General features: G+C 57.5%; 1 protein-coding gene across 3 annotated transcripts in view; it reads left to right on the top strand.

Annotated features, from left to right (window-relative positions):
* Positions 1-12,839, top strand: part of RAB11FIP3 (RAB11 family interacting protein 3) — a 67,949-nt gene that overhangs the window by 43,141 nt on the left and 11,969 nt on the right. For 2 of the 3 annotated variants that reach the window (XM_045993765.1, XM_045993764.1), the window contains 4 exons: positions 1,440-1,651; positions 4,805-4,954; positions 6,394-6,528; positions 10,642-10,677. In XM_045993765.1, the coding sequence (XP_045849721.1) occupies positions 1,440-1,651; positions 4,805-4,954; positions 6,394-6,528; positions 10,642-10,677 (533 nt within the window). The remainder of the gene's footprint in view (positions 1-1,439; positions 1,652-4,804; positions 4,955-6,393; positions 6,529-10,641; positions 10,678-12,839) is intronic. The other variant, XM_045993766.1, reaches the window with a different exon arrangement.

Genomic DNA, 12,839 nt, shown 5'->3' with positions numbered 1-12,839 from the left:
AGGGGCTCCTCAGTAGCCTTCAGTTCCGAGGAAGATGGGTTCTTCCCTTGGAAGCATGGGCGGCACACTTCCTCTCCTGTCGTTCTGTTGTACTCCGGCCACACACAGCTGGGACTCTGAGCCCGCAGGGACTGGGGAACCCCGCAGTCTTCCAGGTTTCTTTCCGTACCGGCTGTGTGGTCTCTCAATCCCAGTCCCATCTTGCAGATGAGGCAACAGGGCTTGGAGTGGTCGGGACCCTCGTGTGGGGTCACTGGGCTGGCGCATGGAGGATGGACCCTGGCCTGTCATTGGTGCACTAGGGTGCCAGCAGCTCGGCCTGGGCCCTTGATGCCTCTTCAGTGGGGCGAGGAGCCGTGGGGTGCAGCCTTGAGAGGCCCTCAGAGTTAGTGGGGGACCAGTCTCTTGTTAGCACAGCACCTCTGAGCACATTGTCCTCTGGTGACATCAGAATGACAGGACAGAGTGCACATTTTCCAGCTGCTTTTTTGGAATCTTACTTGTTCTCAAGGTTTTTTTTTCTTTTTGAAGATTTTATTTATTTATTTGACAGACAGAGATCACAAGTAGGCAGAGAGAGAGGGGGAAGCAGGCTCCGCGCTGAGCAGAGAGCCCGATGCGGGGCTCGATCCCAGGACCCTGAAATCATGACCTGAGCCAAAGGCAGACGCTTTAACCCACTGAGCCACCCAGGCGCCCCTGTTCTTAAGTTGTTAACCTCAGATTATTTTGAGCATGAAGTGTTGGCTACTTTCCCTAACCAGTGCAGTTTCGTTGTAATTAAAGCTGAGATGATGAATTGAAAATGGCTTGTGAAATGATTCTTTGAGCTGAAGTCATTTGTACTGTGCTAGAAACTGGGCACTAGGTCCAGAAGAGAAAACAAAGATAGCTTTTGTGGGAAGTAGACCTTTAACCAGTGAATGTAATGGTTTGGTTAATAATCGATGAGTTAGTATTTGAGGTTAGACCCCAGAGTTGAATTTCAAAGCAATAGCCACATCGTGCAAAACGGGTACCGACGGTGACTTTTTAATTAGCGTGTTCTTGCACTGTTCTTCGGAAAGAAATCATCTGAGTGCTGCTAGGCACACGTGAGGGGCCGCACTGGGATTTGTCCCGTGGTGTTAGGACCCTCCTGTCTGTTTTAGGTACGCTTACCCAGCTAACTTTCAGAATTGCTCTGGGGGTTTTTCTGCTGTGGAACACGGGTCGGTGTTTCAGTTTTGAAAACCGTTGGATATTCGTTCCCGGGTTTCGGCACCAAAAAAAAAAAAAAAAAAAGCCCCGTTGGATTGTTTTGTTAAGCCGATATTTCTGCTTAGAGCAGTCTCTCCATGTGGTGTCTCGATGCCTGCAGTAGGTACTGTGGAGCATTGAGGTTCACGGACACGGGGTCATTTCAGGGCATGGGACTGACTGCTGGCACTCTCTCCTAGGCCAACGAGGTGACAGACAGCGCATACATGGGGTCTGAGAGTACCTACAGCGAGTGTGAGACCTTCACCGACGAGGACACGAGCACCCTGGTGCACCCGGAACTGCAGGCCGAAGGGGACGCGGACAGCGCTGGGGGCTCAGCCGTGCCCTCCGAGTGCCTGGACGCCATGGAGGATCCTGGCCACGGCGCTCTGCTGCTGCTCCCGGGCAGGTCTGTACCCCGGCTGCTGCTTCTAGGACACCGAGGGGACATGTCCTGTGGGCGCAGGGGGTTTGTGGAGGGGTTGGTGTCAGAGAGTGCTGCGGGGTCCTCGTGGGACCTGGAGTCCCGCTGAGAGCCCGCGCCCACTGCCCAGCGCGTTCGCCAGCGACAGCCAACCACCTAGGAAGGAGCCGTTCCTGCCGACAGCCGACGGCCCTGGTTGTACGCGCTGCACAGCGTCGAGAGAGGCTGGACCCTGGGTTTCTTGCTGGAGTGCTTAGAAACCAGGGCAGGAAACCATGTTCAGGCCACACCTCCCAGCAGGATCTTAGAATATGCTTGTCTTGGCTGCACCCCTCCCCAGATCTTCTGTTCCTGTCCCCCCTTCTCCGGCCCCAGGCGTCCCCTTGCGTTTGAAGACCAGCGAAGGGAGGGGCAGTATCCAGAAGAGAACTTGCACCGGCCCTGTGCCGTGTGGGAAGCCGGCATGCGTCCCAGCTTTGGAAGTGGTTAGGTTTTGTCTCGTGTCGCTTGTGTTGATTTCGTTCCTCGTGTGGCCTCCCAGCGTTGTTGGATTTTCCTCTTTAACTGAAGTACTACGTAGTGGCGTGTGAGTGCGGGTGGGCCGGCAGCTCGCAGGTATCCGGCTGCTGACGACGGCCGCGCTGTCCCCGGGCTCCTGCCTCCGTCACGGTGACCACACAGGACGGTAGCCTTTGTACGCCTGGCTGCTTCGGCCTGAGGCCGTGGCTGTTGAGCTGCACCCCGAGTTCCGTGCTGGTTGTCCGTCGTCTTCGTTATTGTTACTCTGCGGTGTGAGCGTGCTGTAGCTTTAGTTCATTGCTGGTGGCCATCTGGGTCGTTCACAGCCGTGGCTTTATGAACAAAGCTGCTGCAGACACCACGAGTCCGGGTGGCCTGTTTGTCCCTCGGAGTGGGACAGTACTGCTTCTGCAGCATGCTTGTGGGTGTGGGACCGGTGGGACAGGTGCGGACCGGGCTTCTCGCAGGTGCTTGCTGCCCGCTGCCTCTGGGCTTCTGGAGGCAGTCTGCTCCTTTTCTGGAGGGTCTGCAGTGTGGGTGCAGGGTCGTTCTTACTTGCATTTTCAGATGAGGGCCTTTTTTGGCGTCAGTTGCCCCTTTGATCTTTTTTGCAAAGTGCCTGTTCCAGTCTTTTATACCTTTGTTTATTGCCTGGGTCTACTACGGACTTTTTCTGCAAAGGCCAGATAATAAACATTTTTGGCTTGCAGGTCATATGGCCTCAGTGACGACTCCTCGGGCTTCGCTGGGCAGGTGCATTGTGGTTATAGTTCATGGCTGTGTCCCAGTCCAGCCTTACAAACACAGGCCATGGGTGTGATTTGGTGTCTCCCATCTGTTGGGTTGTCATTTTCTTTCAATTTGTAGGAGTTTTGGTTCTTTGTTAAGATGCTATTTATTTGAGAGTGTGAACGAATGAGAGGGAGCAGGAGCTGGGGGAGGCCCTGGAGGGGGAAGAGGGAAAGGGAGCAGCTGACCCCCCACGGAGCAGGGAGTCGTGCACGGGGCTCGATCGCAGGACCCCCAGATCGTGACCTGAGCAGAAGGCAGACACAAGCCAGCTGAGCCACCCAGGTGCCACCTCTGTACTGTTTTCGAAATTTTGCTTGCTTCATAGGACTCTGATGTTTACATCCACTTTCTTTCAAAAGCTGTATTTTTGCACCTCTCTTTTCAGATCCGTCCTCTCTCCATAACTCCTTTTTGTGTGGGGTGTGAGGTTGGGGTCGTTTCCCAAATGAGTCTCCAGTCGACTCGGCCTCAGTTTTGAGTGGCTTCCTCCTTCCTTCACTGTCTGGTGTCCCGGTGGGCCTGGGGCTGGGCTGCGCGGCCTGTTCTGTCCGCCCGTCCTCGGGTCGGTGCCACACAGTCTCTGACTCCAGCGCGCTGTAGGTCGGACTGCGTGTACTTAACCCTCCGGTGCTCTTCTTCAAGGCTGTGTTGGTGCCTTTGGCCCTTTGCCTTTTCCCGGGGGCTTTAGGATGCGCGTGTTGGTTTCTGGACAAAGCAGTCTGCAGGGATTCCGGTTAGAGTTGTCCCGATGCAGTTCAGTGTGGGAGAGTCAGCATCTTCTCCGTGTGTCCATCTTCCAGTCTCGCTCCATTTGTTTGTATTTTTTGTTTGTGTGGATGCGCGCGTTTGTGGGTAGGGGATTGGAACGTGGTCTGTTGGCTGTGTTGGTCTGCGGTGCATACACAGATCCAGTTCCCGTCCCTCACTGCCTGCGCGACGGTCACTGGGCTCTCTGAGGCCCCCTTTCCTCTTCTGAGAGGGGCAGCTCTCCGGTTCTCAGCGCCAGTGGAGTTGCTGATGGGAGCATGGCTGTTTTCTGTTGCCCCTGGTGGAGCCCCGAGCCCCCGCCTTTGGCTCAGCCTCCGCCAGCTCCAGACGTGCCCAGGTGTCTCCCTGGCCCCGTGACCCTGTGCTCTGGAAACCGGGTGGGGTGGAGTGCGTGATCTCCCTCTCAGAGGGAGGACAGGTGCTAGCAAGCCCTTCACGTTCCCTGGTTGGAGTCGCTCTTCGGAATTTTACATCATAGCAGGTCTCGCGCCCACACTGGCTGGCGGCTCCAGGAAGCAGCATGGGGCGCATGCGCAGGAGACGGGGGCCTGTCGCTGCTGTGAATGCCTGACGTGTGGAGTTGCCGAGCAAACGGGGATGTGCTGAAGTGTACAACGAACCCAGATTTCAAAGACTTGTTATGAAATAAAGAATATCGAATGTGGGCCGGGGTGGCTCAGTGGGTCAGGCGTCTGCTTTCAGCGCAGGTCATAATCCCAGGGTCCTGGGATCGAGCCCCACATTGGGCTCCTGGCTCAGTGGGGAGCCTGCTTCTCCCTCTGCCCCTCCCCCATGCTCATGCTCTCTCTCTGTCAAATAAATAAAAATCTTTAAAAAACAAAATAGGGAATATAAAATTGTGCCTCTGAAGTGATATTTCAGATACATTGGAGTAAGTTAACATATATTATTAAAATCCGTTTCACCTATTCGAACATGGCTGCTAGAACATTTGAACTCGGCCAGGTGGCCAGTGGCGCATTCTGCTGGAAGGTACCGTCACACCCTCGGTTCTGCGGCCACGAGACACAGTGTGTCACTTGTGTCTTGCCGTTGCAGATCCCAGCTGCACAGCCAGTCTGTCGTCACGGTGATCGGTGGTGAGGAGCACTTCGAGGACTATGGCGAGGGCAGCGAGGCGGAGCTGTCCCTGGAGACCCTCTGCAACGGGGAGCACGGCTGCAGAGACCCCGCTTTTCCTGCCCCCAGGTAATGCAGCCCTGCACCGCTGGGGTGTACGTGTATGGACACGTGTGTACATGTCTGTGTGTGTGTGTTGTGTGTGGGAGGGAGGGAACACTTCGGTTATGTAATACGGCACAGTTACCATGTTGTACATTCAGTTTCTTGTAACTGCAAGTTTGTGCCCCTTGGTCAGCCTCTGCGGGCGGCGTTAGCTTCAGAAATGATGTCTTTCAGTTCACGTCCTTCTAGTGGTCTGGGGGGGTTCTGGCTGCCTGAGCTGAAGGGTGAGGCCTTCACTCATGGGGGGCTGGATCCTCCCAGCTCGCCTTCCTCTTAGGGCTTCGCTTGTGTCCACACGAGGGGCCTGTGCACCTGGCCGCCTGTTGCTGGTGACTGGCCCATCTGAGTTCGTTCCTGCCCCCAGGCGAAACTCCTGCCCGGCTCAGCAGCCGGTGCGTGTCAGTCGCCTCTCCCCTTGGTGGCCCGCTCTCGAAACCCTGCCCCTTTGCTGACAGCAGAAGCCGAGTGTCTCTGAACCCGCATCCGCCAGACCCTTCCTTTGCCCAGACTGTTGCCTGCCCCAGAGGACCCACCGGCCTGGGAGAGGGCCTCTGCGGCGAGTCTCTGGGAGTTGGCGTGAGCGACGCACACGAGTGCTTTAGCGGCTTTCCTTCTTGGTGCCGATGCGGAGGCCGAGGCCTGGGAGCTGCTAAACGTGTGTCTGTCCAGCTTGGTAGTCTTCGTTGTCCGCTTAGTCTGTGCCTCTCCCGCGGTCTTCTCACTGTTTTCTGTCTCAGGTGTAACTTCCACACCACCAGTGACATTTCCCCTCAACCTGTCCTACGTGGAGCTTCCACACGGGCTTGCAAAAGCCGGCAGGTCCTGACGCCCCAGGCACACGGCCGCCTCTCTGCCTTCATCTTCCTGCAGCAGGCGCCCGCCAGTGCCCTGAAAGTCCACTGAGACTAGGTCACAGGGAGGCAGATAGAATCCCGAGTTTCTAACGAAGTCTAGACAAGGACAGAGTTAACGCTGACTCCTCACGCACGCACCGTGTCTGAGACTGCTGGGCTTCAGAGCGGTTACGGAACCGAGACCCCCCTTGTGCTGTGCTCTCCCGTTGATGTGTTTTGGACAAAGGAGAAAGTAGTGTGTCCAGCCATTTACTTGTTCGAGAAGCTTTATTGTTTCACAGTGAGGCCCGTGGGCCACACCTGTTTCCTCTGAGCACCTGACCAGGAAGGAGCAGGTGTGTGGCCAGGTCCCCGGCCGCTCGAGCTGGTGGGTGTCACCGGGCCTAGAGGTGATGGTGAGGGAGGTGGGCTCCCGGCAGTCGAAGGAAAGAGCCAGAATCGCGCACAGCTGGACAGCTGACAGCATGCTTCTGTCCGGCCCCTCCGTGGAGCAGCAGACAGCCTGGGGGTGCGCGCTGTGTCCTGAGCGGACGCTTCTCGTCTCTCCAGCACCGACCCGCTGGCTGCGAAGCTGCACTGCATCCTCACTGACGAGGCTTTTGAGTTTTACTGTAGCCGGTGCCACAAGCAGATCAACCGCCTCGAGGATCTTTCTGCTCGCCTGAATGATCTTGAACAGAATAGGTAACCGTCTGGTGCCTGGCCGTGCTCTGTGTTCACGCCGAGGGAGGGTCTAGGTCGCCGCACTCGGGCCGGTGGCGCTGGCCACAGTACCAGTGCCGCCGAAAGTCGAGTGTGCCGGCAGCGGGACTCTTCCTCCGCCCGCCCCGCCCCGCATGAGCTGAGCCTGTGTTTGGTGCTCGCTGCCCTCCTTGCTCGGTGTGCATGCCTCCGTCTGAGCCGCTGCTTCTGGTCCCATGGGAGCAAACTGGCTTCACGCACTGTGTGACCCTCGTGAGGAAATCCAGTGCGTGAAAGCATGTCTGCGCCTGGAAGGAGATACTCTCCTCACTTCACTACAAGATTTCCTTAACTGAGAGTCCCATGAAAGGGCTTTGTGAAATTTAAAGTAACATTTGGTCCTTAGAAACTAATTTGTCGGGGTCCCTGGGTGGCTTTGTTTGTTTAGCATCTGACTCCTGAATTTGGCGAGGGTCACGATCTCAGGATTGTGAGAGCGAGCCCCATGTCAGGCTCCACACTCTGCATGGGGTCTGCTTGGGATTCTCTCTCTCCCTCTCTCTCTGGCCCTTCTGCAGCTCATGCCCTCTGGCTCTCCAAAACCCCCCCAAAACAGATTTGTAAGCAGCTTTCAGGAGTGTATGTTTAAATCACTTGAGCCTTTCCATGAGCCTTTTTTTTTTTTTTAAGATTTTTTATTTTTACAGCCTCTGTACAGCCAACTTGGGGCTCAGACTCCTAACCCCAAGATCAAGAGTCACATGCTCTGCTAACTGAGCCGGCCACACGTCCCCGGAGCCTTTTCTGCGAGGCTGCCTCAGACGCTGTTACCGAATGCCCAGCTTTGCTACCCCGTTTTTCGATGGGTACCCAGGACCCAGCATGTGTCTGCTGCCCCCGGCCTCGGCCGGTCCCCATCCTGTCCCTCTTCCCTGTCTCCCAGTTCTGGGTTGTGTCTGAGTGTCTGCCTGCCTCTCCGTCCTCCATCCCCAGCCCTCCTCAGCTCAGCGCTCCAGAAGGAGACGGTTCCTTTCACTGGCTCCCCACAGCCTGACACACTCCAGTTAAAGAGACTGGGTCCGAGGAGCATGTCCGTGTTGACGCGTCGTTGATGTAGCTTCTTGTGCGGCAGGCCCCGTGCCACGCAGCGCCAGCCCAGCAGAGGTGGTGTGGGGCCCACGGAGAGCTCGTACGCTGGCCAGGCCGGGACGCTAGGTGCTGATCAGGGCTGTGTGCTCCTGGGTGGCAGTCTGCAGTGGCTTCCTGGAAGAGGGGCCTGGTGCCGCTGCAGATTACAGAACGTGTGGCAGAAAGGCCACCCATCCTGACGGTTTCAGTGTTTGGAGGAGTTGTGTCCTGCAGATTGCTCCTCTGTCTTGAGGAGCCTGCGGCCAAGGCCAGCTCAGTCTTCCCGGCAGGTCGCTGTGGCCGGCAGCCCCGCTGTACCCGTGCACCTGCATGTCGTCCAGTGGGGCCCCTTTGGTGTCTTCAGCCCCTTTCTCGGGTTCTGGGCGACACCCGCAGCACAGGCTGCAGCCCAGCACACGCCCGGCCGAGTGGCGAAGATTCTGTGTGGCCAGTTAGCAGCTTCCCGAGGGGGTCTGGGGGAGGTCCCGGTGGTACTGAGAGCACCTCGCCTTCCGGGGGACGTCAGAGACCTGCTGGCCTCTCTCGTAGGGAAAACCATTCTTTCACTGCACGTAGTGTGTGTTTAGCTGGGTGTGCTCTGGGAAGGTCCCTCCACCTGCCTCCCATACGGAGACCTGCTGTCCTGCTGTCGTGGGTTCGAGTACAGGAATGCCTTGTCTGGTTTGAGAGTAAGCACGAAGACGTGGATCCGATCTCTCCTTTCTGGAGTGGTCTTTTCTGTGCTGAGAACCTGCCATGGTCACCTCTGTAGGGCCTTTTGAGGGGGAGCCTGAGATGCGGCCCAGTGTAGCTGGCAAGTTCTGTGGGGCCATGTGCCGGTCTCAGCCGTTCCCTGAGGAAGACCCAGTCAAGGTGGGTTCATGTGCCATTAGAGTCGTCACTGGAATCACAACCAAGCTGTGGGGAAATTTATCCCAAACGCTGAAGCAAGAAGACCTGAGTCTTGCTTGTTGGTTTCCATGGAACTGTCACGAAATAAATGTATTTGGTTTTGGTTTGTGGATGATAAAAGGTGATTCAGTCCCAACTGTGTCTGGAAGCTTTGAAGTCAAACATATTTTTCTTTCTTTCCTTCCTTCCTTTCTTTTTAAGATTTTATTTATTAGAGAGAGAATGAGAGTGAGCACAAGCAAGGGGAACAGCAGAGGGAGAAGCAGGCTCCCCGCTGAGCAGAGAGCCTGATGTGGGGCTCAATCCCAGGACCCTGAGATCGTGGCTTGAGCCGAAGGCAGAGGCTTAACCACTGAGCTGCCCAGGCGCTCCTGTCAAATATATTTCTACCCAGTGAACCTTAGAACATGCCTATAGTGGTGATTCTGCTTTCCAGATACCTGGGAGCCTCTATGAAAAGATTCGTTTTGTAAAAATGAGTAAGAATATTAAGAAATCAAGAGTATAAAGTCTGCTTTCAAATTATAAACCTCACAACCAGACTGGTGGTGCAGTCTCTGCGAGGGCACTATGTACCCTGACTCCCGTGACACGAGGAGGAAGTCTGCCAGGAGAGGGGCGCACACAGCGGTTCACACGAGGAGGTTTAACGAAGAGGAACCGCACGGGGAGACTGTGACAAGACGCCGGCCGCTGAGAGCGAAGGGGTCTCGCCCCAACAGCGGTTCTGAGGGGCAGCCGCTGTCGGGGGTGGCTCACCTGCTCCCCACACCGGGGGACTTGTTGAGAGCCTACCTTCTAGAACGTGGTGGAAGTCTGCCCTCTGGCTGCCAGAAAGCCTCACTAGGAAGGGCCTCAGCAGAGGCGCTCTGAGAGCGAACTCCCGGTGGAGCTGTGAGGACGCCCAGGCGCAGGATCTGGGCCCAGATGGACCCCATGTCCCCGAGGACGAGAGGACAGGTAGACAATGTGGACACGTAGGGGCCCTCCAGCACCCTCTACTGGTAGAATCTGCAGAGGAAGAATTGGAAAAGGGCCGGGGTCCATCTCTAGGGAGCAAGTAGGAAGGAGTCGAGGTGGGAGGCGGTGGGAGCAACGTAAGTGACTCCGCAAGTGACGTAAGTGACGCCCCTTCCCCGGCCTGAGCCAGAGAGAGTGTGTCTGAGAGATCCGGCTGAATCTGGTTCCCGCTGCTGGAGACGGGGCTGCTGTTTCCACGGGCGGGCCGTGGCTTAGCAGTCCCATCGGAAAATAAAACCAGGGGGTGCGGGGCTGACTCAGTCGGTGAGGCGTCCACCTTCAGCTCAGGTCATGATCTCAGGGTCCCGGATGAGTCCCGCATCGGGCTCTCTGCTCAGCAGGGAGTCTGCTTCTCCCTCTTCCTCTGCCCCTGCTGTCCCACCCACGCTCGCCATCTGTCTCACAAATAAGTAAATAAAATCTTAAAACAACAACAACTCTGGACTTCAGAAGTGAGCGATAAGGTAAGTTCGGCCCTTTTGGCCACTGCAGATGGTTCTGTTGGCCGGACGACGTGTGGTTGACCGTACTTACTGCCCTGATGTGGCCACAGGAAGGGCCTCCCGGTCACCGCCGGGCAGGATTTTGGACCCTGCGGTTTCAGTGCCTAAGTTAAAGCTTGATGACAGAACTTCCCTGTCACCAACAGGCCTGTGTCCCATTTCGTGTGGGGGCTGCTGATGGCCAAGTGATGGGAGGGGGTGCATTTGGGGCCTGGCAGCCGCCGACAGCTCAGACCCAGCGCGGCGGACTGCTGGGTGCGGGGCTGGACTCGGCCTCTGAGCTGAGGTCTGGTCGTGGCTCCGTCGGGATTTCTGTGGGAGTAGAGTAATGAGACTTGCCTTGGCCTTGGTAGGGCCCTGAGATTGCTTCCGTGTCCCCACGTGCTTTGCTGAGCAGGCCATTCTGTGCATGTGCTGGCCTTGGGGGCAGGCGCTGCCTGCCTGTGAACGTGCCCCCCACCCCGTATCTCTTCAGCCTGCGTTTCCTGTTTCCTCCCATTCCTCCCCGTCTGCTCTCTCACGTGATTTTCCTGTCTATTTTGATTTTGCACAGTCCAGCGAAGCGGCTCTCCAGCAGGAAGGCGGCAAGGTAGGAGACCTTCGTTACTTACCAAGATGTCCTTCAGAATGTGTCGCTGGCCTCAGCTCTTTAAAAACGTGTTTGGAAAATACGTTCTCCAAGGTACTTCCTGACACCTTTGGAAGTCACTTGTCGCGGTTGGGACTGAAAAGAATTCTCAGGGGTGAGTTCTGAAAAGAATCCCCGCCACTGTGAGCAGACCCTGGCCTGCGGCGGGGAGGTTTCTGCTGAAGGCTTCCGGCGCGGCTCCCTCCTTACCGCGTCTTCGCTGTGAGGTCCCGGCCAGCCTGGCGGCGTCCCCGGGCGTCTGCTGTGCACTGGCCCACCGGCAGCATCTGCGAGGGTCGTGGTGGAGCCCAGGTCTGGGTTCTGGGTCGGCCTCCTCCAGCGGCTCCGCTCCTCCCCGGCTCTTCAAGTTGAGGAGGGGGAGGACACACGCCTAACGCCGCATTTCTGAAGAACACAATTTTGTGGCCGTTTCTGCACTTTCCAGCTCTGGGTCCACCTGTCGGCTTCCTGCAGGGGGAGACGGCGGCACGCGGGTACCCGCCCCGCCAGGCTGGCTCTGGGCACGGTTTTGCAGGGCTTGTCCGGTGACCGCGTCCTTCACAGGACGCCACGGGACGCTCACTTGTGTCCTTTCTCAGACACGTCTTCTTCCGGGGGCAGTGATGGCTGTGGTATCGCTGCTGGCCTCGCCTTCTCACTGCGCCCCTGTGCCCCTGCACACAGCACGCCCCGGCCCTGCGGCCCCTGCGCGCGCCGGGACTGGTGTCCCAGCTCGTCGCTTCGCTCCCGGATCCTTCTTAACGCTTCTTACCTGCGGTTCTTGTCCACTCGTCTCACTCCTCCTCAAGAAAAGAGGTGCCCAGAGATAATACTGTTTAAGTTTTTATTTTTTAAAGATTTTATTTATTTGAGAGAGAGAGAGAGTAAGAACATGAGCAGGGTGAGGGACAGACAGAAGCAGGCTCTCCACTGAGCAGGGAGCCCAACACGGGCCTCGACCCCGGGACTCCAGGATCGTGACGGAGCCAAAGGCAGACGCTTAACCGACTGAGCCTCCCAGGCGCCCTGGAGATACATTTCTGAGACCTTGCTGGGTGCTATCCTCCCATCTTTCAGCTTGGTATACAATTCTAGCTTGGGCACCCCTCCCGTTCGCAAGCTTTGCAGGAGCCGCTCAGACCTTCCAGCACTAGGGCTGCTGCCCAGACCTGAGGTTTGCTGGTCGTCTTTGCGACCTTTTCTCCAGAAGCTTTTCACATGTCTTCTCTGCCCCCAAAGTTCAGACTCTCTACGATGAGTCTTTGAGTCCTTCTTCCCATTAATTATGGTGGGCAGAGTGACAGGCGGTCTCCACCCCTTCGTCCCGGGACCTTTCTCGAGCTGGTGATAGGGTGTCTGTCCCCCATCCTCCCTCTGGAACTCCTGGGTGTGGCCTTGACCACCTCATCCTTGCTGCCCCCGCACCGGTCCACTCTGGCCCCTCCTTTGATGAGCCACAAGCTTTCTCTCCCCATCTCCTCCCTGTGTCCTTGTCTGCCTTGTTCGAGTTCTCCCTCGCAGCCAGGCTGGTGCTGCTGCTCCCGGTGCAGTGGTTGCTCGCAGCTGCCGGCGGGCGGCTGCTGGCGGGCGTGTGGTGTGGACAGCCTCGCTGCCTTCTGGTGTCCCAGAGAGGAATCCGGGCCTGGCTGTCGGCCTTCAGGGATCCGTGCGGGGCTGTGGGTGGGTGTGCGTGCTGTCCGTGGGCCCCCCTCTGTGAGCCAGGGTCTCGAACCCTCCTGTGCGCTCTCGGGTGGCGGCTGCAGCCCTGCTTCCCCGTCCCTACACCTGTTCTCTTGCATGTGGCCTGTGAGCCTCCTGCTGTCCGCTGCAGCCCGAGGGACTTGGGACCCAGCCGGGGTGAAGGTCACCCGCCCTCCTCTGCACTCGTTCTCACCGTCCCCCTTGTGGGGGGCATCGGACTCCAGGGACAGTGATGTTCGTGCCAGACCCCACGGGGATTGCACATTTGGCTTTGCTTGCCTCCCGCCCCCCCCCCCGTGCTCCCCCCGCCGCGGCCAATCCAGGGGCTGAGACGAGGGAAGGTAAGAACCTCCGCCCATCCTCCCACCGTGAGGATGTGGCCGCACCCTGGGGCCCCCCGGGCCGTGCTGCCTCAGCTGCTG

Source organism: Meles meles, chromosome 21, assembly GCF_922984935.1.
Source record: "Meles meles chromosome 21, mMelMel3.1 paternal haplotype, whole genome shotgun sequence".
Classification (NCBI taxonomy): Eukaryota; Metazoa; Chordata; class Mammalia; order Carnivora; family Mustelidae; genus Meles; species Meles meles.
This window is presented reverse-complemented; position numbering and strand designations above follow the sequence as displayed.